Source organism: Eublepharis macularius, chromosome 6, assembly GCF_028583425.1.
Source record: "Eublepharis macularius isolate TG4126 chromosome 6, MPM_Emac_v1.0, whole genome shotgun sequence".
In the NCBI taxonomy this organism is placed as follows: Eukaryota; Metazoa; Chordata; class Lepidosauria; order Squamata; family Eublepharidae; genus Eublepharis; species Eublepharis macularius.
The window spans coordinates 36,680,060-36,703,274 of NC_072795.1; the positions used below are offsets into that span (position 1 = coordinate 36,680,060).

Here is a 23,215-nt window from a genome sequence, read left to right on the forward strand (position 1 = left end):
TATCAAGTCAAATATTTTAGCTCACTTGATGTGGATTTTTACTGCCTGCTGCTGCTTCCGTTTTTTAAAAAAAATAACTTTAATGGAGTAACCTCTACTGAAGATGAGAATGAAGCAGCTGGAAGTTGCTTTTTAAGGTTAGTCTGATAAAGGCAAATGCAGTTGACCGTTGCAGCTGTAAATATCACAGGAATGGAGCTTGTTGATAATACACCCCCTTCTCAAATGCCAATGGCCACTCTTTGGCTGCCGCTGAGAATTAATAAAATTGGCAACGATTCAGGTCTGTTAAGGAGAGGGAAAGGTGGAATTTATCTGGAATGACTGCTGTCAACAAGGACTGCTGAGAGTGTGCTAATCTCAGGTTGGAGGAAAGAGACCAATATACAACACATGCAGCTCCTTCTCCTTCTCCCAGGCACACTGGGGATCACAGCTGCAAAGGCATGCATGGGTTCCTCCTTGGCTACATGCCTGCTGGCTTCTTAAACAGCTGTGCATGTACTGTTCAACTTATGGCATTCTATTTTATTTACTACATCTATAGTCAACCTTCCATGCTGAGACTCAAGGCGAATTACAAAATTAAAAGCAATGCAACAGAACAATGACAATGCCATAAAACTGCCTCAGCTTTTACACAACCATTAAAGCTACAATCCTATTCCCTTTATAAAAAATGCCATACTGAAAAATTCTGTTTTACGCATTGTGTGGAATGGTAATAGTAGGGGAGCTATCCTGATCGCATCAGGCAAGCCATTCCATCAAGTGGGAATCACAATATGGGATCCTCGTGTACAGGCTGTTCCTGATCTTACTCCTTTGTGAGGTGGCATCTTCAAAAGGCTTTGAAGTGGAGCATATCAGGAGGGGTGGTCCTGCTGATACGGGGGGCCTAGATCACAAAGAACTTCATAGGACATAACCAGTACTTTGCACTGAACCCAGAAAAAATTGGTAACCAATGGAGTGGCAGCAGAACTGATGTAATACACATGCCACCTAGCTCCTGATAGTAATTGAGCTGTCATGTTTGGTATCCTGATACCCAGAGAGTGCCTCTCCTGTTCCCCAAGGAACATCTCAAGGAACATCTCATAATCTAATGCAGAGGCTTCTCACTTTGGAAGTCTTCTATTTAGGAATTAACCAGAGCCAGAAATGCTTAACTTCAGCAAAGTTGTGTATCATGTGCATTCAGACTACTAAGGGTTTCCCTTTTGTTATGCTGTTAGTTCTATTACTTTTTTCACTGGTTGGTGCACTTCTGTTTTGTGTAACTGCAGTAGACCTTTCTTCTGATCACAGCCAGTTCCAGGTTGGGGGGGGGGGGGCTGGACAAGAGTGCAGGGTCCCTCATGCCTGCTACTAGGCTCCCCTTCTTGCCCTCTGACCCACTTGTCCCCACTTGCCTCTGAGTCTTTCCTTTGCCCATTCACAAGCTCTCCCACCACCAGCTTCCCAAACTGCCTGCACACCCTTTCTTTGATGGGATGGCAAGTGTGCAGCTAGGAGTGGCACTGCAACAACCAGCTGGAATGCTTATACTTTGTGCATCACATGCATGTGCTTCTCCAACAGTGCCAGGCAGCGTATGCAGCTGGAAACGGAGGTGACGAAGCATTCACAAACCAGCAGTGGAAGGCTGCGAGTGCAGGCATCAGAGGAGGCGTGTGAATAGGAGTCAGCAGCATCGGGCCCCACCAGAGGCCACAGGCCTTGGCAGCTGCCCTGCCTCACCATGTGCCAATGCTCGCCTTGCTCCTGGTATCCATCACAACAGTGCAACCAGTTCTTGATAGTGAGTAGATGCCATCCAATCTGCTTTCACTCTGAGTTAAATTTGAACCCCTCAGTGGGAGAAGCATCCCCAAAAATCTAATCTGGATACCAGATTTTAAAAAACAAAGAATATTATTATGGATCATTTATGGTGTGGGGGTGGGGTGGATTTGGGATGGACAGTTTTAGAAAACCCAGCAGGAGAATTTCCCCAAGAATTTTTTTTTAAAAAATCAGCTTCCAACTAAAAATCTATTTCCGCAGACCCTGAAGATGTTATAGGCTAACTGACCTCTCTCACAAACCATTGGCAGAATGCAGGTGAAATCCATTCTCTGGCATGGAAGCCACAATCCATGAAGATGGCTTTTTTGTTTGCACCGCTCTTTCCCACCTGCACAGATAAAAGTAACATAAGAAGGCATTATAAACAGCTCATGCTCTTTCTTTAGATTTCAGCCTCACCTGAAATCAGAGAGAGAGAGAGAGAGAGAGAGAGAGATTTATGTGAACAGAAATGGAGAGTGATGAGATGCAAACCAGAACAGTTTCTTTATCTCCGTGCAGAAGAAGAAATTTTGTCAAATTAATTTTCTTAAGCAAGAACAGCCTAATTACGCACGACGTTTACCCCAGGGACATCCTTGGGGTTGGATGGAGGGGAATGTTTTGTAGTTGTGTGCATCCTAGGTGAGTCCAGGCTAGATTTGGATTGGGGCCATGGCTGGCAGAGAGGAAGCTTAGACTTCCCTTGCACTCACAGTTTTCCCAGTCTGAAGTAATTTTTTGGGGGCGGGGAACACAACTTTCTTCATTGTAGACATGTGTAACACAGGCAGCCCCCAGTGAGGCAAATAGCAACCACTGGGTTCATTTTAGGTTGGGAAACTGGTGAGGAGGGAGGTCTAAGACCCCTCTCTCCACACCCCACAGTCCCGATCCAAATCAATCCTGTGTGCACCTGGGAAGTGCAGAACTTCAGAACACACCTCTCCATCCAACTCAGGGACCTTCACAGGAAAAAGGTAACATGTAATTATGTCCCGAGAAAAGCTGAAGCTTTTAAAATCTTCTCTTCTATACAATAGTGAAAGTCTCATAAACCCTGTTATTTTCATTTGGTCGCCTTACCAATGCATTTAGCCCCTACACTGTTTCACTCTACATGAAATTGACACAGAGTTTGTCAAACGTATTGAGGTCCGGATTCATTTATGTGACACTGCTTCCTTCCCGGTCCATCTTCAATCCAACCACCACCATAACTATTTTCTTTTTACGTAAAGAAAACATCTAGAGATCACAGATTTCTCACGTAAAGTGTGGTTTGGTCCTAAAAGGACATACCAACATACAATGATACTGTGAAACTTCCATTAATTTCTGCAGGAGTTGTTTAACCATAACTACCCACAAGCTAAACTAAAACAACGGAGAATGTTTAGCAGTGTTGGATGAATTGCCCCTTAGTGGTTGCTTTTCATGTGACCACCTGAAGAATGCAAATTGGTTCTGAAACTGAGATTATAATCAGGATTATAACAAATGGTCCTATTCTTATGGCCTTTTTATGGTAACAGCAAAGCAGTGTTTAACCTTTGCAGATTTTTATCTATGTTGGCTTGTCCTGACTTAGGGCCAAGCTACAAGTGACGAATGACACTTGAATGGCAAGTGTATTTCTCCCTGTTCACTTGCCCTCCACTCAATCCACTTGCCATTCAAGTGTCATTAGTCACTTGTAGCTTGGCCCTGAGTCAGTCATGGCACGTGCAGCCATGGACAGACTTCAAACCATTGACATGTAACGTAGCACAGAAATAGCAAAGCAGAAACTGGATTAAATTCAGCCTGTGATGGTGCTATGGGATCAGCACCAATTGAACCTACTGAAAGTCAGAATGGAACTGCTGTGTCCTGAAACTGGCCTCCTCAACTGAGTCTCAGAGAAGTCACTCCTTCATTTCTTAAAGACACACACAGGTGTACAAATCACGACTCTTTCTTGTATTATGGTTTTTTTTAATATAGGAGGGGCTTGCAAGAAGCTCCCCTCAAGGTCACATACAAACTGAACATTCCTCTACTTCTGGCTTGATTCTGTAGCACGTAATGAGAAGGTAGACCTTTTTTTCCCCTTCGGACCTGTCTATGGTCATCGTAAATGAGGACCAGCCATGCAAACTGCATCTTCCGAATTGCTTTCATGAGAAATACCACGCATGCTTGAATAGCAGAGATCTGACAGATTTTTTTTGTTGTTCAAAATAAAAGTAAGGCTAAACAGTTTCCTTTCGTTCATAAGAACTGGATGACAGAAACTATTTGAGAAGGTGGTGGTGGGGAACACTGATAAATCATTTGTTTCATATTGTTAAAAAAAGTTCTGAAGTTTATAGATCGCTTCATAACAAATAGGTTTACAAACAACAGATGGAGTGCTCAATTACACGAAGGTGGATTACCATTTACCTTGCTTACAGGAATGCGGTTAAATTTATATGCGCAAACTGTCAACACTCTTATTATGGGCTGTGCTATTTCGAAAACCTTTGCTATAAATCAAAAAGGATAAAAATGTCACCATAATGAAATTCACAAAACCTGCTTGGTTTCCTAAAGCATTTATTAAAAATACAAATCTGGAGTTTTCAAGGGCTTAATAAATTTTATTTCCTACATGCCAAGAGAGAACAGGACAGATTGGCTGTGAAACGCAAAAACAGATACCTTCAGGAGATACATTGGACGTCCCTCAAAGGTTGTTCCAATCTGTGACCGAGAAATGAGAGCTGGGTTCTGATTGGCAATATCAGCTGTCCAAGCCTCTATCTATTGAATTAAAACAAATATGTACATATGGGCATTTCATGTCATAATACCTCATACTGAGTCAGACCAATGGTCCATCTAGATCTCCACTGTGCACTTTGATTGGCGGCAGCTGTCTCTGGTGTCAGTCAGAGATACCAGGGATGGAGTCTGGGACTTCAACTGAGCTGAATTATAGAAGCAACACCACTGAGCAAAACTTTCACATGAAGAATGGAAGACAATTTTAGCATACAAATGATGCTTTACCGTTTCCCAGTTGTTATATTTTTCATACTGGTGTCCAGCAGAACGAACATGGCTGTCAAACTGCCCATCGAGTACAGTCTGAAGGTTGTCAATCAAAATTCTGCAATAAACCCAACAAGGACAAGTGGAAATGGAACTTTTCAATTCCCTACTGATATTCTATCCCCAGGCCTTCTGACCTTCATGCAAATCACTGCTGTGTGCAGAACAGTAGTTTCTTTCCCTTGTGCCTGCAATTGATATTTATGAACCACAGCAGTGCAGTGTCAGCCCTATTTGCGTGTCTCTGTGTTTAAATGTTTTATGCGTTTTTGATATTTTATAAATATTTATCTGTATTGTATCATTGTTTTCTGCCTTGGGGATCATAAATTGGGTAGAAAAGTGGCATACAAATGTTTCAAACAAACAAACACAAACAAACTTCCTAGGCTACAGCAGTCCCCTTCCCTCCAGTGAACTGTATTTGGTTCATGGTATATACTCAACCCACTTTCACCTCTAGGAAATGGTCTTTGCAGTTTTTTGTATTGTTTCAAAAAACATGAAAAAACATGACAGTGGATTATGTCTGCACACCATAAGAAGCAAAATCAAATGGAAGTCTTAAAAATACTGTTCGCTTCCTGCCCTAAATTTGCTCATATGAACAAGGCCTTCTACAGGAGCCACCCTGCAGGGCTGCTGTAGCATACTGCTTAAGTGGTTGGGTTGTGAGTCAGCACTCTGCTGGTTTGACTCCCACAACTGCCATGAGCTGAGCAGGTGGCCTTGGGTAGGCCACTCCTCTCAGCCCCAGCTCCCCAGCTGTATTGTGGGGATAACAACAACTCTGACTTTGTTCACTGCTCTGGTCTATCCTACTGTGCACTGGGTATTACTGACATTTATTATGTCATGTCAAATTGCTTATGTTTTGTTTCAGCATTGCTTCAACTCTGCTTGTTTTCAAAATATCTGCAATCTATAGCCTATTGTATTGTGCATTGAATGTCCCAGCTGTCAATCATATTGAATTACACTGTGTAATACACCTTGAACAGCAGGGTATAAATAACATAAATAAATACATACAGAAATAATCTAGTCCATTGGAACCACCTCAATACATGTTGGCTGGTAGCTCCTCTTCCTCTCTCTTCTCTCCCCTCAACCCAAACAAAATAACTATATAAAGAAATGTGCAGATCTGACGTCCTTGACCACTGGATTAGAGAGTAAGAAAGGCCAGTTTACAATTCACTCCCAGCCTTCATAATGAACACTTGAACTGGTTGCATTGACATGATGTCAGGGCACTGCAGCTGCACATCAAAGGCTTGCTGTCACAAGGACACATCACTGAAGTTTTGTCAGGGACAGCCTCACAGACATACATACTGCTTTCTGGTACAGGAACTTGTGTAAATTTCTTAATAGCAGAGGGTATTTTGGCATGTGTCAGAATAACTCTTTCTTTGCTGCTGAAACAAAGATGTTAAATGATCTGGAAGAGGTTTATGCCACAAACTGCCTTGTACAGGACTTATAAGCACTTTTCCCCCATGGATTGTATTGGATAAAAATGTAAGAATGGATGGCCTCTTGATGTGCTTGCCTTAGACTTGAAAACATATAACCTCATGCTTCAGGGCATTAAGTGGTTGATGCAGCCTTGGACATGTCACTTTGGGAATTATCCCCTGATTCTAGTGGTTTCTAGCATCTTAAGGTTTCCTGTATCACAAGGAAACATGATGCCCCAGACTGGGGTTAGGAGAATCACTGAGGGAAGTAGAGACAGTTACAAGTCACCATACTTCGTGGAGGGGCTATTTCCACTGGATTCAATTTGGCTCCCAGAAGCAAGAACACCAGACAGCAGAGGAGAGGCTTTAATTTCAAGCATCTCTCTCAGAGGCTCCCTCAGCAAGAGATAAATCAGGGACCACATTCCATCCAAAGACTAGGTATAGGTATTTAAAACAAATAGAGGCAAAGGAGCAATGATGAAAAGAGAGGTTTGGATCTAATAAGGGGGTGTGGAGAATCCTGCCCTCCTGGCCAGTGGCAACGGCACTTAGGCTGGGGGCTGCACTTTGACTCCTCAGAAGGAGGAAGGCAGAAGGCGTGCACCCGGTCATCCGGGGTTTTAGCAGCGAGGGCGGAGACTGGAGCCTTGTTAGGCTTAGCCGCCCTCTTCACTCCTCAGTTGTGCCTTGTGCTCGGCCCACTCACTGCACACCCTATTGCAGTGCAGGATTAACTGGTCACCTATTGGCGCCAGGTAGGAATTTTTCTCTCCTTGTTCCTAATTGGCACTTGGGAAGGGAGTTTTTTCACCTACCTTGCACTGTGAAAAGGGGGGTGACATCCCTGGGTTGATGTCCCTGGGTGGCAAGATTTCAGTTAGGGGAAACCTGTAGCAGGCCGGTAAGCACCCTTGGCATCTCCCCATTGGTGGGGGATTGAGGTCTGTCAGGAGCGGCTGGCTGCTGGACGGCCCAGTTGCGAGGACAGATGCCCTGGGTGGAGAACCCCTGGACAAGCCAGTCTCCCCCCGCTGCCGTACAGCTGGGTGGGGGAGCTTTACAGGGGTGAACCATTTTGCCTGGCCAGGATGGGTCCCAGCCATTTGATGGATGGCTCGCACCCGGGGCAGCGGGTGTCTCGCCCAGACAGGTCAGGGCGGGGTCCCGGAGTGTACCGCTAGTTAGGCCCTTGCCGTAGTTGATGTTTGCTTGTTGAGAATTTAATAAAGCGGCCCATTTTTAGAACCCAAATACTGTGTCTGCCTTTCATTCTGACTGAGGGGGCAATGTTAATCACTCTGAGGACCTCATCCCATTAAAAATATTTTAATTTTTGTATCTGCATTATAGTCACTCCTAAATGGGAAAGTTGCACATTCTACTCTGTATCATTATCACTCCCTTCTGGGGTCTTTGCTGGAGTGCTCTTCCCTGCATTATTATAATATCCTAGGTCAGTTCTAGGATCTGGGTGGATTTACTGTTTGTTTTGCTCCATCCCTTCCCCAATGTCCATGGTTGCTCCTATAGCAGCTCTCCCTTTATGTTAGCAGACTTCATTGTATCTATCATGTGCAGCTCAAGGATTCTGCTCCTTGCTGCGCCTCTATTTTTCTCAGCTTCACCAGTTCTACCTGCTTCTCTTTCTACCTACACCCACATGCATAGTGGTTCACATTCAACAACCTGTATTTCAGCTTCTCTTTATCCAAAGAATATGTTACTATGATTTCCATTAATTATAGACACACTATAAATGTCAAGCTATGTATGTACGTACATATGTGCCATCAAGTCGCAATTAACTTACTGTGATTGGTGACCCCAGCAAGGGGCTTTGAAAACAAGCGAGAAACTGTAGTGGTTTTGCCATTGCTTTCCTCTGCAGTTTGATGGTCCCCCATCCAAGTATCAACCCTGCTTAGTTTCCAAGATCTGATCAGATTGGGATATCCCATGCTGCCTTCCCTCCCAATGCCAAGCCACACAGTATTTTTATTTTTTTTATTTAAAACATTCTAAAGCTTAAGACTTAAGGCCTCCAAGGTGGACTTAGGGTTCCCAAGCCAGGGAATCTTACTTAACCCACATATCAATGGAGCAAATATATAAAAAAAAACATACTCATAGTTGAGTCCATTTTGTTGGAGGAGTATCTCAGCTTCAGAACACAGGTCTGCTTCAACTCGAAAGTCAACAGTCATTCCTGTTTTCACAAGTGCAACAGAATCTGGGTGCCAGAAATCAACCTAAACAGAGAACCAAACAAAGATGCTCATAAAACCAGATAAGTAGTTGTATTCTGGATCTATCTGCATGTGTGGATTTGGTTGGATCATGCCACTTCCTTGCTACTTTGAAAAAAAAACCCTGCTCTTTATTCATCATCAGCAAATAAAGGACAACATAAAAATCTCCATGGAAAGATCATGAACCTCTTACAGTAGAGAAATCTTGCTGAAGTCAGTAAAATAAAAATGTCGCTCTAAACCAAACTGACCCAATCCAGCAATGAAGATCTGTACTATTCCAACAAGTAACCAGCTCCATTCAGTTCCACTCAACCATTTTTATTCTTTTCCCCCTGTAAACATACATACCTGAAAAATATGTTTCTTTACTTTAAAAACATTTTATAGACCGATAGTGAAATCCTAGGCAGAGTTACATCCTTCAAATCATATTCACTTCAGAAAGATTGAATCCTGTGTAGGAATGCACTGAGGTCAACCCAACGAAAGGCAATTTCATTCTACCTACTTTTATCTTCAGCAAACAGCACATCTTTGTGTACAGAGAGAGTGACAGGGCTGAGTCTTTGCTCGTAACCAAGCACACAGGCTCCAGTCACACTGGCTCCACCCATCCTACATGTTTTTCTGACTATGATCTAGGATTGCCAACCTCCAGAGATCAGTTCCTCTGGAGAAAATAGCTACTTTCGGATTCGTTTTCGTTTTCCTGGCCATGTCGGACGCTCCTCTCCGCAGGTCTGGGAGGAAGCGCCCGAGCAGCCTGACCAGGTGGTTGACCTGCGAGGGTTAACCCTCAGGACTCCCAGTGAGGGGGTCAGGGTCCGGAGCACTGTGGGAAGAGCCCCCTGAAGTCGATGCAGGGGGTAAATTGCCCGTTTGCTCCTACGGAGGCCAGCAGACTTGTGCAGCACATCGCGTGCTGCCGGGCCATGGAGAACGGCAACAAGCAGATTTAAGGTGAAAACCTGTAAGTAGTGAATCCCTTCTGTCATTCCAAGCGTATGCAAAGGATTGGTGGGAGTTGAAGCTAAGAAGGTTCGGATATCTTCCCCTTCATTGAGTTTTGGAACTTAGTTGGCGGACTCCCCCCCCCCCCAAGATGGCGACAAAAAAGCAGAGCCCTGCTGTGGGCAAATCTGTTTTGGCTGCTTTGCAGGGGAAAGGAGAGTCTCTTGAAGAGGTGGTTAAATGGTTGGTCGCTGAAGCAATGAAGCCCTTTGTTGATAAGCTAAATGAAATTGGTCAAAGAGTTGGCTCAGTTGAGAACGAAGTGAAAACCATCAAAGATGTAGCGTCTGGGGCAGAGCAGTCTGCTCGGGAAAACGCAATACTCATGAAAGCAACAAACAAAGAAGTAAATCTTTTGGAGAATCAATTGATAGGGTTACAAGTGGATCGTGCTCAGACGGTATTGCGTCTTCAGAATGTGAAGGAGGAGGAAAGTGAAAATTTAAAGGATTTGGTGTCGGAACTTTTGGCGTCATTTGCAAAGGCAACTAAAGAAGAATTAAAAAGCGATATTCTGGAAGTCCGCCGGACATCTTCAAAATATGTAACGAAGCGTCAGCTGCCTCGTGAGATTATTATCGATTTTTCATCTAAGAAGACTCGGGACACCATCTTATATAATTCGTACAATGTGGACTTGGACTTTCTGGGTAACAAGGTTAAGATATTGAAGGACGTTCCATTTTTAGCCTGGAAAAGAAGATTCAAATATAAAAGGTTTGCAGCTCTTCTGAGGAAGCGTGAAATAAAATACAAATGGTTATTTCCGGAAGGTATCTGGTTTAGTTATAAAGACCAAGCCTACAAGATAACATCGGAAGTACAGCTGAGGGACTTTGTGTTTAATCATCAAGAGTTTCAGCAAGGAGAGGATTTAGAATCTGAAGGGGGGAATGGGGAGGAGGGAGTGAGCGCAGCCACTGTAGCTGTTCAAAGAGAGCTGCGACCGAGACGCAGGGGGGGGAAGAAGACCTGATCCTGACTGTAGTTCGTATTTTATAAGATCTACCAATCTAATAGCATATTAGAAAGTTTAACTTTAAATAATTGTATTATGAAGGGAATGCAATACTTGTAGATGTAGTGTGTGTTTTTTATATGTTGTTTCTTTCCCTTCCCCCTGTTCCCTTTTTCCCTTTTGTAGTTTTTGATGTTAGTAATTAAAAATAAAAAAATTTATTTAAAAAAAGAGAGAGAAAGTAGCTACTTTCAAGGGTGGAGTCTATGGCATTATACCATTCTGAAGTTCTGTCCTCCCCAGGTTCCGCCTCCAAATCTCCAAAGATTTCCCACCTTGGAGCTGGCAACTCTAACATGAGCACAATGCCTATCTATGCTGAAGCTCTAATCTCTGATCAAAAAAGCTTCACAAGTTTTGAAACTACGAAAACCTGCAAAACATTTGACCAAGGAGGGAATCAAAAACAAAAACAGGAAGCTCTCTCTTTATTGAAGTACCCAGTGCTGAAAGAAAGAAACTGGTTGTGCAGATTACATAGCCCATGCTGGTCATTACAAGAATCCATGTGTTATGTTGCACACTGCCAGAGACCTCGAATTAGTTCAGCAATCTGATCTAATTGTAATTGTAGTTCAAAAATCTGTAGTTCAGCAATTTGATGTATTGTAAATGTACACTTGGATAGAATCAAAGCTGTATAGATATCTTATTCTGCAAAGAATGCAAGTTACCATTACAATATAAAGATTTCTGTCTGAGCAAAGCTAGCCCCGATTTTTGAGCATGACATGTAGCATGTTGGGAGCTGAGTTCTTGGAACCTGTCACTGTGTTTTTATCTAGCGCTCTGTCCATTTTAATGGCCATCTTATTATAGGTTCCACCAGTCTTATTTAATTAGCTTTTCTATAACCTAACTATTCTGAAGTTTGAACGTTTAGATCTTTCAATAGCGGGAGAATGTGGACATTTCACATGTGCTTCACAATGAAGAACACTGTAGGCATATTGGCACCATCATGTAAGAGAAATGACTCACAATTTATGACCTCACAGTGACATTTGCCTGACTGTCTAAGACCGGAACTTGTGACCTCATTTTCTTTGGATGAACTGAAACAGTCTGTAGGGATTTCTTGAGAGTTAAGTATTTCTAAAAGGTGCCTACTGGTTGGTATCTAAGCAGTGGACAAAATATTATTACCTCAGGGATTACAGCCCTATAAACAGACAAAGCTATAATCTAAATATACCATGATAAGCTGGAATTTTCTCCTTAGGTCATATATAACTGTCTTTTTAATTACAATTAAAAATAACTGTGCCTCCTTCTTTGTTTTTGTTGTGGCCTCATTTTATTTATTTAATCTTTTCTTTCCTGCTCCACATGCATTTGTATCATACCATTCCTTAAATGGAGGCTGCTGACGATTCACTTTCAGAGCAACTCAGTGGGGAGGATCCACAAATGATCTCTCTGTGGAGGATTCATAGAAGTGGCTTTGGGGCAACTTACTGGATCCCTTATCACTCTTAGTTTTTAAATAGTGAAAATACACAAAAGGACCTATTTAACCTGATCATTTTTGACAGAATCTAAGCCTTCCTTTCTGCATTATTCTTGTCTAAGGCTTAGTAGCAGAGAGAAAAATCAGCTAATGTGAGATGTGCTTCATATGGGGGAGCAATCACACTGTGGAGCAGAAACTGACTAACAGCACAGTTGGATGAATATTTACTTAGAAGTAAGGCATTCTATAGTGATAATGGAAAGTGCCTTCAAGTTGCAGGCAACTTATGGCAACCCTGTAAGGATGTTCAAGGCAAGAGGCTTTCAGAGGTGGTTTGCCACTGCCTGCCTCTACATAGCAACCCTGGTCTTCGCTGGAGGTCTCCCATCCAAGAACTAACCTGGGCCATCCCTGTTTAGCTTCTGAGAGCTGATGAGATTGGGCTAGCCTGGGCAGTCCAGGTCAAGGCATTCAGTAGTGCTTGCTTCCAAACAAGTACAGACCCTGTGAGGTACATTAGCTGAGGCAATATGACTGACCCAGTGCCACCTATTCATGGCAGTGTGAAGATCTGAACCTGAGCTTCACAGATCTGAGTACAACACTACATTACACTGACATGGCTACTACCTGTTTTAACCCTTGCTCTGAAATGCAAAATATTCAAAAGATATGCTTGAGGATTAACCTATACAAGCTGCCCCCCCCGCCAGGAATCACAGAAGAGAGACAACAACCCCCCGCCCCCGTCTTCTCAGAGCTACTGGTAAAGGAATGGGGACTGTGGACTATACTACTGTGTATCTACTGAATACTTTCTGCATTGTTTAATGTGTCATGTTAAATTGCTTATGCTTTGCTTCATCACTGTCTTCAGCTCTGTATAGATTTCTGCAATCGATAACCTAGTGCAGTGTTTTTTGAATATTTGATCATATTAGCCCACACTGTGTAATTTGTGTTGTGTATAAATGAAAAAGGCGGACTATAAATCAAATCAAATAAAATGTTAATGTTGAGCAGGTAAATTTTCTCTCCTCCCCTTTCTCTTTTAACCGATTCTCAACTGCTCTCAACATTTAGTGCTCTGTGGGTAGACTGAGAGCCAAGCTACAAGTGACGCCTGACACAGGTTGGACACTTGTCAGCTTACCTCAAGTTTTGATGGGAAATGTAGGCGTCCTGGTTTTACAGCTTGGATCTCCATTACAGCTGCAAGACCAGGATGCCTACATTTCCCATCAAAACTTGAGGTAAGCTGACAAGTGTCCAACCTGTGTCAGGCGTCACTTGTAGCTTGGCTCTCAGTTCACCATGGATGCAACTTGTGCTCCCTGCAGCCACACAGCAATGGCAGGAAATGGCTTTTTAAAAATAAAGGAGTGTCCAAATGGGCTAAGAATACCGCTGTGTGAGAAGGAAGGGTGCCTGCCTCCTCCCCAAGCTGTTTCCTTAGCACTGGAGGGAGAGTTATTTCCCCACTTTTGCTGTTCCACGTGGAGCTGTTGTGTGGCTGTGGGGAACAGACTGGGTCCATGGCAAACTCATGAAAGAAGTAACATCTAATTTGGCTCTGTGGGTAGACTTCATCAAGTCATCTTTCTTAGGGAGGGGTTCTTTTGGGGTTAATTAACAAAGTCATATTTTCCTGCATACTCAGGGAATCCCTTGACTATGTAGAACCCCCTGCTTGGTCTATGACTACCCTAGTTTTCCTCTATGTAAGATTAGACAGGGGAAACCACTTTTGTATTAATTTTAGCCATGCTAAAATTGTAATTTGGATTGCACATTGTGTGACCATGTATTTGTGTGCATATGTATCAGGTTATGGTAGATGGTGGATGGGTTATCTTGTTTCGTCAAGAAGAAAGACAAAGCCTTTTTGGTCTCCTTTAGATCAAGGTTTCTCTGTACAAAGCAGTAATAACTGCTTCTTTATAAAGTAGGCAAAGAATTCAGCCTAACACCTGGCTGAACTACTGGCTTCATAGAAGGGAATGGCAGAACTCCCATAGACAGAGAACATAATGGAGAGCAGAGGTGGAGGACGTGGGAGAGACTCTGACAGTGGCCTGTGGTCCAAGAAAAGCCCCTTTGCACCTGCATATCATTGAACATGCCACTTCTCATAGTACAGATCATAGCAATCTCCTCCCCCCTTTTGTAGCTGTGTCTTAACCTCAAAGCTATACACAAATATTGAGAACACATCTGCTGTCTTGGGTTGTTTTGTCTTATGCCATGATATATCTACACCAAGGTCACAAAACACAAAACAAACATCCAGAAGAGCATTTCACATAAGAAAAAGGAAGAGAATGAGCACTATGTCTAAACACTTAGAAAGGAACCTCTTATTAACTTAGCCAAACCTCTTCAAAATTAAATCTTAATGAACTGGATTATCATCCATTACTATGAATCATGAAAGAAAATACATATATTGATTTTGTTACTAAGTTCCCTAGACAGGTGTTTTTCTTTGGTCTTGCTCTTTGATATAGTACCATGAATATACACAGCACTTCAGTAACGTAAGCAAATTAGACGGGTCCTTGCTCTGATGGGCTGCAGTGCATTTTGACGAGGGTATCTACAGAAAGGTAGAGGAGGAAAAAGAAAAGTAGGAGCCACAAGGCATGCATATGTAATATGTTCATGCCATTATGCCTTTTTGATCTTTGTTTCAGTTGGGGTCAAAGACTACGAGTCAAACTAAATGTTACTTCTTTCATGAGTTTGCCATGGACCCAATGTGTTCCCTGCAGCCACACAACAGCTCCACATGGAGCAGCAAAAGTGGGGAAATAACTCTCCCTCCAGTGCTGAGGAAACAGCTTGGGGAGGAGGCAGGCACCCTTCCTTCTCACACAGTGGTATTCTTAGCCCATTTGGACACTCCTTTATTTTTAAAAAGCCATTTTCCTGCAGTTGCTGTGTGGCTGCAAGGAGCATGCATTGCATCCATGGTGAACTTGTGGAAAAGGTAACATCTAGTTTGACTCTAAGGGTTTAAGCCAAAGGCATCATGAAAATAGGAACAACCCTAATTGGATGGTTGTTGGGGGTTTTCCGGGCTGTATTGCCGTGGTCTTGGCATTGTAGTTCCTGACGTTTCGCCAGCAGCTGTGGCTGGCATCTTCAGAGGTGTAGCACCAAAAGACAGAGATCTCTCAGTCACTGAGAGATCTCTGTCTTTTGGTGCTACACCTCTGAAGATGCCAGCCACAGCTGCTGGCGAAACGTCAGGAACTACAATGTCAGGAACTACAATGCCAAGACCACGGCAATACAGCCCGGAAAACCCCCAACAACCATCGTTCTCCGGCCGTGAAAGCCTTCGACAATACAACCCTAATTGGACTTCAATCTACTAAGTGATGTGCTGTGCTCCAGTGGAAGGAGCCTTGCTCTGTCTGATGAAGGTTCCTCACTAGACATGAGTTGTAGGATCTATTCTCTTTATGATGTTATTTTAATAGTATTATAGTTTTAGAAGAGGCCTGTAAGATTACCTATTCAAATGTTATGAAATGGCAGGATATCCTAGTTCAAGACATCCTGTTGAAAAGGAAGTTCTACATCCACTCTGACTTCCATGTTTTGTTGTCCCAAGCCACTCTGACTTCCATGTTCTGTTGCCCCAAGCCTTCTTAAAATTAATATTTAGTTATTTAGATATTTATACTCTTGTTTCCCCCCCCACTGGGAACATAATTCTCCCCCTCCTTCATTTATCCTGCGAACAACAACTCTGTGAAGTAGGTTAGACTGAGAGGGAATGACTGGCCAATTGTCTTACTCTGTTCATGGCAGAGCGAGGATTTGAACCTCGGTTTCTGAGATTCTGATCTAACATTCTAACCACTACATCACGCTGGCTCTCCTTTGAGATTTGTTGCTTTCTTTCTTGATTAAGACAACTATTGTTTGGTAGCAATGAAAGTAATTTAGCAGTAAGACTTGCTCTAGCTGGACAATCACTTCTAATTAATATCATCTCAGATCTTGAACTTACCTGCATATTATTGGCCAATGTAGTGAGGACTTCTACTTCTTCTTCATTGCGAGGTGTTACTCGGAACACTTTCTCCCTAAAGAAAATGGTGAAAAGTAATTATATGTACCAGAGATCTCACATGTACAGCTCTGAAACATGCAAGTAATGAATATTCCCTTACCCTTCAAAGGTGTGTACTGATGCTTCAGCAGACAGGGTAGCCACCAAAAGCAATAATACCAACATCCTTGCTTTCATTTGCAATAACAAGGGACCAGGTTATTCTCTCACCTGCTTTTATAATTTACAGGTCCTTTCAGTTTTGATGGATGAAACCATAAACTCAGTCCACTTGCTCATTGATTGATTACTCTCTTGGCCTTGTTTTGTTTGCATACTGCTTATCATCTTTGTATTGCTCACCTGTGGAAACAGGGAAGAAAATCTCACGGGCTGCTAACGGATTACAAAAGTGGAGATGGTAAACAATTTTATTTCCTTTCCTGACGGAATAATTCAAATTATTCCCACTCTTTCTGACTCAACTGGCAACAGTTCTTCAATGTCTTTGTGTATGGGAGAGATAATGTCTGTCACCCCATTACTTCATCTGTATATTTAAAGCTCCTCATTGATCCTATATGAATATACTTCTGAGCAATCGCTCATGTGTTTGGTCTTCTGTTTCTTCACTAACCATAGTTTTGTATGGTTACAAGCTATGGCAAGCCGTGGGTTTGGATCCTCTGGAATGTTTCCATGGACGTTCCAGGGAGTGTGACCTTCTTGCCTCCCTCCTCCACCTGCTGCCCAAATGCCCCTTGATGTACTGTTCTGGGGAGGTGTCTCCCATTCCCCAATAGCAACATTTTGGGGGCATTGTGGTCTGAAGTATCAGGGGAGAGGTGAGAAACTTATGTTCCACAGGCAGTAATTGTTTCTTCTGCAATGAGAACCAGTTTGGTGTAATGGTTAAGAGTGGCAGGACTCTAATCTGGAGAACCACATTTGATTCCCCACTCCTCCATTTGAAGTCAGCTGGGTGACCTTGGGTCATTCACTCTCTCCAGAGCTCTCTCATCCCCATCCACTTCACAGGGTGATTGTTGTGGGGATAATAATGACATACTTTGTAAACTGTTCTGAGTGGGTGTTAAGTTGTCCTGAAGGGTGGTATATAAATCAAATGTTGTTGTTGTTGTTCATGCTCCCAAACCAGAGTTATCATCTTCTCCAAATCTTGATTTGAAACCAGTTTGAAGTAGTACTTTTGCAAACCATGGTTTAGAGTTCAGCGTTAACTAAAGTTTACCATTTCAGATGTGCCTTGTCAGTATATCTGCATTGTTTGCTACTCTGATTTGTGAGTACTTTTTTAATTAATTGAAAGTTATCAAATGAAAGTTATCGTATGAAAAGGTTTTAGCTAAGAGCATGCACTGACACAGTGGCTTGGTGCTTCTTCCTAGATGTATCTCACTGGGGTGTGAGATGTTTCTTCTTTTTCATTAATCTAGACTAGAGATGGGTACGAACTGGAAAAAACCAAACCATGCGGTTTGTGGTTCATTGCGTTTCACGAACCACAAACTTTCATGAACCTGCCCTGGTTCGCGAACCAGGTCGTTTGCTTTGTGAAAAGTCACATCCAGGTCAGCAAATTGTCACTTCCAGGTCATCAAAAGGTCACTTCCAGAGAAGCAGAAGGCCACTTCTGGGTCAGCAGAAGGTCTGCAGGAAGTCCATCCCCTGTTGCCTAGGAAACTGATTGATTGGCACCAGGCTGTCTGCAGTAACGAACCAAAAAACAAACGAAATGAACCAGCCTAAAGTTTGTAGCAGTTCTTCAGAAATGGGCTCTGATGAACTGCCAATTTGCAAACCATGAACTGGCCCGGTTCATCATGAACTTTGGTTTGTATTTCAGTTCATGCCTGTCTCTAATCTGGACCATAAAATGATGAACTGAATACTAAAGAAAAAAATGGTGTGAAAAAAAAATCTTCATTTCATCACTTTAGTAATGTTTTTGGCTTGCTGTAGTAATAATTTGCTTCTGATCTTTAATGAATTTTCTCATGTTAAGGGTTAAAAGGTACAGCATACTGGACCCAAAATATTTAAATTAAAATCCAATGAAAAATGCTTGCAGTGCAAGTACAAACCCTGAGAAATGTTATCAAATTTGCTAATGAATTTCATCTTTAGCCTTTCAGTCAGACCAGCTATTCCACTGGTGAAAAAAGGTGACACAACCCCTCTTTGACAACTAAAAAGCCTGTGTGGTGTTGGAATAGAGGTGACTCAGAGTGCCTGCTGGTGTGGGGGAGTGATATTTTCCCCTTTGCATTAGAATGAGACTATGTATATGCACGATACCTCTCTTTGTCTGAGCTAGAAGTTTCTTTCTGACTCCTTGTTTTCTTTCTGTGCTGTTGTTCTCTCTCTCCTTGTGGTCTTGCTAGAAGCAAGATGTTTCTGCAGAGCTCTCCTATACAAGCATGCCAAGTACACCCATGATCTCATACTCCCATTCACATGTAGCTGGATTAGCTGGCCACTTGTAATATGGAATAGTTTGTTTAGATTAGGTTCCTATTTTTCTTCTGCTACTACAAAAATACAAAGTGAATGTGAATAAAAGTACATTTTATCTGATGCAATATACTGGCATGGAGAGTGTTTCACTACATGTGATTCCATATTTTCCTCTCTGTGTAATTTGGCTGCATTAAGTAACCAATATTCCCAAAACATGGACAAAAGTCAAATGGGATGTGGGCTATAATTAAGAAAGGAATTGAGCAAGATTGAGTGACAATGTTGGCAGGATACAACCCTTTATCTAAAAGTCATAGAAGCCCTCAATTAAGCTGTAATGTGATATCAAAATCTCAATGAACCAGCGTCCATAATTCTTGGAATAATCAAACACCGGCAAAACCCTAAACATCCTAAAGTAGAATGCTGTATAATTGGCTGTGCCTATTATTTCTGAAATATATCCAATATATCCAATAGTGCCCTCTGCATATGTGCCGTCTGCATATGTGCCGTCAAGTTGCAACTGACTTACCGTGACCCCAGCAAGGGGCTTTCAAATCAAGTGAGAAGCAGAGGTGGTTTGCCACTGCCTTCCTTTGCAGAGTCTTCCTAGGTGGTCAGTCACCGATCCAAGTACTGACCCTGCTTACCTTCCAAGATCTGACAAGATTGGGCTTTATCACACCACCTTCCCTCCACCCTCTGCATACAAACATATCCTAAAATCTTACTGAAATTACAGAATGTAGGTTGTTAAACAGCTAAATGAAATATAAACCTCCTATAACTGAAAGCAGATTCAACACAAGCTCATTCACTAGGTAGCCATTTTTAACCACAATAAAACTGACCTAAAAAACATTGATAATTAAATTGACCTAATTTTTTGGGAGTGCTGCCTGCAGTTTCCTCTCTGCCTTGCTAGGAATCAGGTATACTAAAGATGGTGGCTGCTGGAGCTATCCTGCCAAAATACAAGCTCTGAGACATCAGAACATTTAATCTGAAAATAATGAAATCTGAAATATTTGATACAATTGTACAGGCTCCCAAGCAGACAAAGACAATAATGCAGAGTGATCAAAGCCAGAACCTGCAATAAATAAAAGATCAAAAGGAGTAATCAAACAAATTGCATATGTCATCATTCCCTGTTGAGAGGCAGAAAGACATTCAGAAATAGAAGATTGTCAGGTTTCCCCACGTTTGAACACACTTTTAAAGAATTCTTTGTGCTTTTACAAGCAGTTGGAGACCATTTTTGAAAAACAATCTACAACGCGTCATTAGTCACTGGTAACTACTGAGATGCCAAGCTATATGAAATACTGTAAAATTCTGATGACAGCCACAGTTCCAGTTGAAGATTAGGCTGGAAATACTAGGCAACATGGCATTCCGTGGATGATTCATTTTTCTAAATCCAAGGATTGATGGCTATATGGCAAATTATCTGATAAGCGGCTCTACACATGTTTTTCTCCCCTCTTCCCCCTTGGAACTGCAATAGAAAAATGTAAGTATGATAAAGGGCCAGCATAGAGATAATAAAACAGCAAATTAAATTTGGGGAGGCCATCTGCTCTTTCCATTTTACGACTCTCAGCCTGCAGCCTATCTGCTGGCCAAGGATACATACAGTGCTCCATGTATAAACTTGAAAATGAACACAACTGTTTGCAAATTCTAGCATAATATAAAGGGTTTAGAAAAATATGCAGGATTATGATTGCACCATGTATTGAAAAAGCTGGCTTTTGAGTGTAGAACTTCCACTCCCACCAGTGATCCTAAGTACACATGGGCACAAACCGAAAAAAAAAACCCCGAACCATGAGGTTCGTGGTTCATGGATTTTCATGAACCAGGAACCAGGAACTGGCACAGAACTGAGGCCAGTTATGAACCAGTTTGTGGTTTGTGGGGTTTAAATACCCCTTTCTGGCTGCTTAGCAGTGGCAGGGAAAGGGCCGTTTAACAGTTTAAAGGGCCCTTTCCTGCCTTGCAAGCAGCAGGTCCCTTTATACTATCAGCTGGCAGGTGGCAGGGGGGCGGGTGGCAGGGCCCTTTAAACTGCCCCAAACCTAGCCCCCCAGCCCCACACCCCCAGCCCCAGCCCCAGCCCCAGCCTTACCTCCCCTGCGGCACGTGGCATCCTCCCTCTTCTCCCGCGAGGAGCAGGAAGGCTGTTTTCCTTGGGGAAATGGCCATTCCCCAATACAGCCCAAATGAACCTGAACCAGTAACCAGTTTGTGGAAGTTCGTAGAAAGGAGCTTCCATGAACCGTGGTTTGCAAACCACGAACTGGCCTGGTTCGTGCGGTTTTTTGGGTCGTAATGGGATTTGTGCCCATCTCTAATCCTAAGCATGCAACACAGAAATGAACACACACATCCCACACTACTGAAGAGTCTGCTAAGAAAATGAGAGGTAAGACTTACTATTCACACTGTTCCTGCAACTTTCCATATATATTTTCTGTCGTAGTTTGGAAAGAAACTTGAACAACAAGAGACAAGACAAACTATTCCTTGCTAAAGCCTGGTCCACACATGCAGCAAAATTAAGTGAGAACAGATTTTTTAAAAAGTGTAAATTTAGAGAGTTCCATCCCCTGGACATCTGTCTATATGGCTGATTCTCTGTAGCAAGTCTGCATGGACTTTTTTGTTCACACAGCTGGGAATGTTGCAAAAAACATGGTCCCCATCATATGTACATTTACGTACATAAAGGAGCCACAGAAGATGCTCAGAGGTAGAAAAGGGATTATAGAGATGCTGATCCTCCTTATGGGAACAGAATAGCATGTGAACTGGGTTAGCGAGCAGGGCAAATCTTAGTGTTGACTACACCATTTAAAATTGTATTGAGGAAATTACATTTTTAATCCTCAGTCTATATTAAAAAAATCCCTGCTTGTAAAAAACAAATTCTATAGGAGGGAAGATGGGACAAACTTTATTTCTTGGTGAGCTAATCAACATAGGAAGACCCAGGAAAATGGAAAAATTCAGAAAAAAAGCCCCACTCATTTTTCCCCAAGGACCTTTTCTCTATTTTTGTAATGAAAAAACCTGAAAATTTGGGGCAATACCAGGAAAAAAAACCTTCCTATGCGGTTTTCTATTTGAGCAAACTGCTTCTTAAGGCAAGGCTTTTCACACTAAAAATGTATAGCTTGAAAAATTCTGAGGACTTTTCAATTTTTTCCAGTGGAACCATTGAAAAAAACCTGCTATGAAATGCTTTTTCTGCCTAGTTTGGTTGAAAGAATGGATGACATTAAAGAACAAGAAACTATTAGCCCTAGAGGGATATAAAAAAATATTTGGATGGCACGCATATTTATGGCATGACAAAGTAAAGGTCAACTCGATGTTCCTGCATCACTTTGTTCGGAGAAGTCTATACATAATCTGGAAGAAGTACAGAATTTATCTACAAGAAGGAACCCCTTTGTGGGTGGTTCCATATGAGGTGATAGACCCGAGAGCTGTTGATAATGAACAACAATGTTTAACGTATAAAGAAATAACTAAAACTGAAGCATCCAAACTTAGAATAAAGACACAAGAGGAACTATCACCTAACTACGATTGGTTCCAGTATAGACAGATCAGAGACTTATATAATTCGGACTCTGTAAAGGGAGGTATACGAATAGAGAATTCGGAACTAGAGCAGACCCTTCTTAAAGAAGATAAGAAAAGAATATCCAAGGTATACCAAGTACTGTTGAAGTGGTATACCGAGGATGAGATAGTTAAAACACAAATGGTGAAATGGGCTATAAACTTTAATAAAGAAATAACAATGGAGGCATGGGAATACTTGTGGAAAACTACAATGAAGACAACGACATGTATTAATATCAAAGAGAACATTCATAAAATGATCTATCGTTGGTACATGACACCAAAGAAGATTGCGCTAGGGAATTTGAATACTTCTAATAAATGCTGGAAATGTAAGAAGCATGAGGGCTCCCTCTATCATATGTGGTGGTCGTGTGAGGTAGCCAGGCAGTACTGGGGGGAAATAATAAGAGAAATGAGTGAAATTTTACAATTTCAAATTAATAAGAACCCAGAACTCCTGCTACTGAACTTGGGAATGGAGGGAATTCCAGCCCAACACAGGACGTTGATATTTTATATGACAGCAGCAGCTAGACTTTTGTATGCGCAAAAATGGAAAGTACAAGAAGTGCCAACTATTGAAGATTGGACTTACAAATTGCTGTATATGGCTGAAATGGACAAGATGACAAGAAAATTGAGAGATCTGGACTCAGGGCAGTTCAACACAGACTGGGAGAAGCTGAAACAATACCTGGAGAAGAAATGGGAGGTGGGAGGAAAACTGTGGCAGTTTGAGAACTACTGAAGTATTGAAGTAGAGGGGGGAGACTTTACCGGGGGGAGAAGAGATAAATGTGAATTAATAAGCAGTCAGATTAATAGATTGACATATATATAGATATATATAGGTTAACAAACAGAACATAGAGAAAATAATTAATTATAAGGACTAAATATAAGGAGCGATTAACT

At 42.1% G+C, this 23,215-nt stretch overlaps 1 protein-coding gene across 1 annotated transcript in view; it reads right to left on the reverse strand.

Annotated features, from left to right (window-relative positions):
* Nucleotides 1-16,404, reverse strand: part of LOC129332120 (carboxypeptidase B-like) — a 37,422-nt gene extending 21,018 nt beyond the window's left edge. Inside the window, exons 1-6 of the mRNA XM_054982971.1 lie at nucleotides 16,296-16,404; nucleotides 16,133-16,208; nucleotides 8,502-8,626; nucleotides 4,867-4,966; nucleotides 4,516-4,617; nucleotides 2,078-2,179 (exon numbers count right to left, since the gene is read on the reverse strand). Coding sequence (XP_054838946.1) covers nucleotides 2,078-2,179; nucleotides 4,516-4,617; nucleotides 4,867-4,966; nucleotides 8,502-8,626; nucleotides 16,133-16,208; nucleotides 16,296-16,372 — 582 coding nt within the window. The 5' untranslated portion in view covers nucleotides 16,373-16,404. The remainder of the gene's footprint in view (nucleotides 1-2,077; nucleotides 2,180-4,515; nucleotides 4,618-4,866; nucleotides 4,967-8,501; nucleotides 8,627-16,132; nucleotides 16,209-16,295) is intronic.
* Nucleotides 16,405-23,215: the final 6,811 nt, after the last annotated feature.